At 36.6% G+C, this 3,624-nt stretch overlaps 1 protein-coding gene across 2 annotated transcripts in view; it reads left to right on the top strand.

Moving 5' to 3' along the window:
• The first annotated feature begins 2,357 nt into the window (after positions 1–2,357).
• LOC140940393 (uncharacterized) overlaps positions 2,358–3,624 on the top strand; it is a 9,195-nt gene continuing 7,928 nt past the window's right edge. Inside the window, exons 1-3 of one of the 2 annotated variants that reach the window (XR_012166343.1) lie at positions 2,359–2,616; positions 3,049–3,194; positions 3,513–3,624. The exon at positions 3,513–3,624 is cut by the window's right edge and continues 440 nt beyond it. Coding sequence is in view for 1 of the 2 variants with exons in the window: in XM_073389362.1 (XP_073245463.1) it covers positions 2,489–2,616; positions 3,049–3,194 (274 nt within the window). In the remaining variant the exon portion in view is untranslated. Of the gene's footprint in view, positions 2,617–3,048; positions 3,195–3,512 lie in introns of both variants that reach the window. The other variant, XM_073389362.1, reaches the window with a different exon arrangement.

The following is a 3,624-nucleotide window of genomic DNA, read 5'->3' as shown; positions in this document are numbered from 1 at the left end:
TTTCCTGGAAGAAGTTTGATTTTAATCAAATATCCAATTACACCAGGCAGACCGCAATCCCAAGCGATAAAGAGATTTACAGGATATTGATGACATGCAGCTTTTCAGGACGTTTCGCAAACGAAATTGGTCGCTTGCCCTTTTAAAAAAAACTTGTTATATTTCCGCTCCTAATTCCAATCTCCGTTATCATTAAAAACTGACTATCTGTTTGGGAAAGAATCGGAGATTTTTCGTGGGCGGCATTGAACATGCAAGGAAACCGAAGTAGTAAACACAGCATGTCTTGTGTTTACTGTTAGCCGGAACCATCTGAACATTATGTTCTTAACTGATAATTCCGGATATGAGGTCAAGTATTTTTAGACGCATTCTACGTTTCTCACACCATTTCCTATTCAACAACAACAAAACTTTTTCTCGAAGGATTCAATGTTATCAAGCAAACCATAGAAAATAGAGCGATGTACACAGTGACAATGAGAACACATTATTTCATGCGGTTAATCTCCTATGTAAATGAATACTCTTTTTCAATCTTGCTATCTGGCGACCAGGGCTAGTTTGGAATCAATCGGCGGTATTTTTGTAATCTTTGGATGAGTTTTCCAACCTGCAGTCATGCAGTGCAAACATGTGTGCAAACACTGAGTGCAGCCACCACCTCTAAGCTGAAGCGTAACGTCTGAAGATAGCACATCAAGTAAATGCTTCTAGAAACTGTTGTGCAACCGCCAAGGAAACTTTGAAGGCAAAGCGACTACGATGGACAAACCTAATCTTCTTTCTATATCTTAGTACTGTAGACTTGGATAAACGTTTTTACGGCTCTTTCCTTTTTTTTTTTTTTTTTTCATAAATCAACGTACAGTGTATGTAATTGTTTCATTTTTCTCGTTTTTTCTCTCTACGTGCGTGTATTTTTGCCTTTTTTTTTTTTGGTTTTATAGGGGGCACGTGACATATCACGTGATAGGACATTTTCAGGCTCCTGACCTTTTAAATCACGAAAATCGACGAAACGGCGGAGAATTGCTACCTTTTTTGTTGGAGTTATTACATTCACTTGATGTGTAAAATTATATATGGTCTAATTGTGAGCAATGGATGCTAATTTTTTCCTTAATATGTTTTTGTATCAGGCTCCTGTTCGTATAAATTATAGACGAGAAAATTTAGAGGTATTTGATCAAAGCCACAGTTCAGAATTTAGCATACCGGTGACAGAAAAAAAAAAAAAAAAAAAAAAAAAAACCGACGCAATGAGCAGATTTGAATGATTTACTTCCAAGTCAAGGTTTACTTAATATCAATTGTCCCTCATCTATTGCAAAAGATGCAAAGAAGTGGTTTGTTTGTTCCCTCTGGACGAAGTACAGTTTATTCAAAAGCTATGTGATGATAACATTTCGTTTAAATTCCACACTTGACGGACGTAACAGTCCGAAAAACCAAACCAATCAAACGACACATTAACTAATCAGTTCAAAGGGTTGGATTCAGGCCACTGATAATCTCAGGTTTCCCCTGGTCGTAATTACATTAAAATGTTGCTGTGGGGCTGTTCCCACGCTGTTTTTTAAGCAATAATAAACACAAACACAAAAGTGATTTGGAGTAAATTAAAATTGGCTTAATGGCTCAAAGCCTGTTTATTACATAAAGAATTAATTCTCTTTAATGCTATACTTATACCTAAAATACTAAGCCAATTAAAAGTGAGCGCAGAAAAAAAGGCCTTGGTAATAATTAAGACAACTAAGCAAGAAACAATCAATGTGCCTGTGCAATTGTAAATGAACAATCCACTCATGATCGCGTGGTACCAAGGTTACATACGAGATTACGAGAGACAAGGTGGTTCAATTTATTGAAATGTACTTCCCTTTCGCTCTTGCCGACCTGTCACGTGCGCATACCTGATTGCATAACGTTAAACAACACAAGAATAGACCGAAAGAAAGACAGAAAAATTCCATTCGCCGGCAGATGTTTACTTTATAATAGACGAAATAGCATTGCATGGTCGTTCATTTTCAGAGGATTACTTCCCTTTGGGTTAAGGTTAATGAAGGCAGTCTCGAAATAATTTCTTCCTCCACCCGCGTACATCCTTTCACTGGAGGTGAAATCGCAATGTTTTAAGATATAAGAGTTAAAGAGCAACGCTCTTAACTTTATAAAGTGACATTCAATCTTCACTGAAAGGCTAATGTCATCATTTACATTAACAAATGATCTTCGCTATATAGTAATGCGGAAACACTTATACTGGTAATATTTTTTTTCTTGCTCTGATATGTCCACGCTACTCTGGCGGTTTCCAGCTGCAAAGACGACTCGTGTAATTGATCACGTGACGTAAGGTTTACCGCATCCCCTACGTCAGCACATTTATAAAAATATAAATACAGACGAAGAAGACTTGGAACTTCCAGAACAACTTTGTGTCGAGGTTAAACAGAAGTCGCAGCAATACTCCAGTAAAATGAAGCAGAACGTAATAATCGCTGCATTCGTCGCTGTTTTGATTATGATGTGTAGAACGACTACGGGGAACCAGGAAGGAGCAATGCTTGAGGAGATAGAAGAAAACACAGCTAATAGAAGACTGAGGTAAAAGGGGATCCATAGATTCCTTGTACAACAAGAGTAATTTTTCGACTTGATATAAAGAAATTTAAAAAAACAACGAATTTTTGTATTATATCACCTTAACAGGCCCGAACATTCGATAAACTTCGATATATAGCATTAAATTAAGCGACAGAAGTTTTCTGCAACATAAGGATCGCGAGACACGTATTTCTAGAGTAAAACTTGTTACAAGGATTAAAAAGCAACAACAACAATGACGATAAATTCGTCAAGGCATAAACATTAGGATCAATGAATGGAGGTCTTTGTTCAAGTTTCTCCTCGGAGGAAGGAAGGATGACACACGAAACAAAAGTCCAAAGTAAAAATATTAGCTCCTCAGTTTTCTTCAAGATAAAAAACACGGGACTAGCAATTTTAGAGAAGCTTCAGTTCAGTGTGATTTTGCAGGCTATCAGACGTGATTTTCAAACAACGTCATCAACGTGCAATAAAACGTTCTGTCAGAAGATTCAAGCGATGGTGGTGGTGTGGACAGAAGAAACCAGAACTTCCTGGCTGCCCAAGAGAAGAAGAAAAACCTTCTCCAGCTCCTAGTAAGTTATGAATTAAGCACTGTGGAATTTTTAATTTGCCTGGAATGTAAAACTTTACTTTTCTGTTGTATTCAAGGCAAGTCATATAAAAACCTGTGAAAAGTTTGCAGATACGTTTAATGATTGATTTGTTTTGTACTAAATAAAAACTATCGTTATATCGTAATAAATAATAACTCTGGTAGAATTACATGTACGAAAAATGCGTAAAAAAGTCTGCGCGACACTCGGGAGTAGAGAACGGATATTACTAGTGGATTGACGGAGCTGTTAGGAAAGGGTCTTAAGTTATATCTAATTAACAATTTTTTTTCACAGAGAGCAGACAACTTAAATGAAGACTAATTCTACACGCAATGAACAAGATGAAAATGAGCTGATGAAGTAGTTACATTCAAATTCTACATTAAATTTGTATCTTTCGATGTGT

The sequence above is a fragment of the Porites lutea genome, chromosome 6 (genome assembly GCF_958299795.1).
Source record: "Porites lutea chromosome 6, jaPorLute2.1, whole genome shotgun sequence".
Lineage (NCBI taxonomy): Eukaryota > Metazoa > Cnidaria > Anthozoa > Scleractinia > Poritidae > Porites > Porites lutea.
Note: the sequence above shows the minus strand (reverse complement) of the source record. Positions and strands in the feature narration are given on the sequence as shown.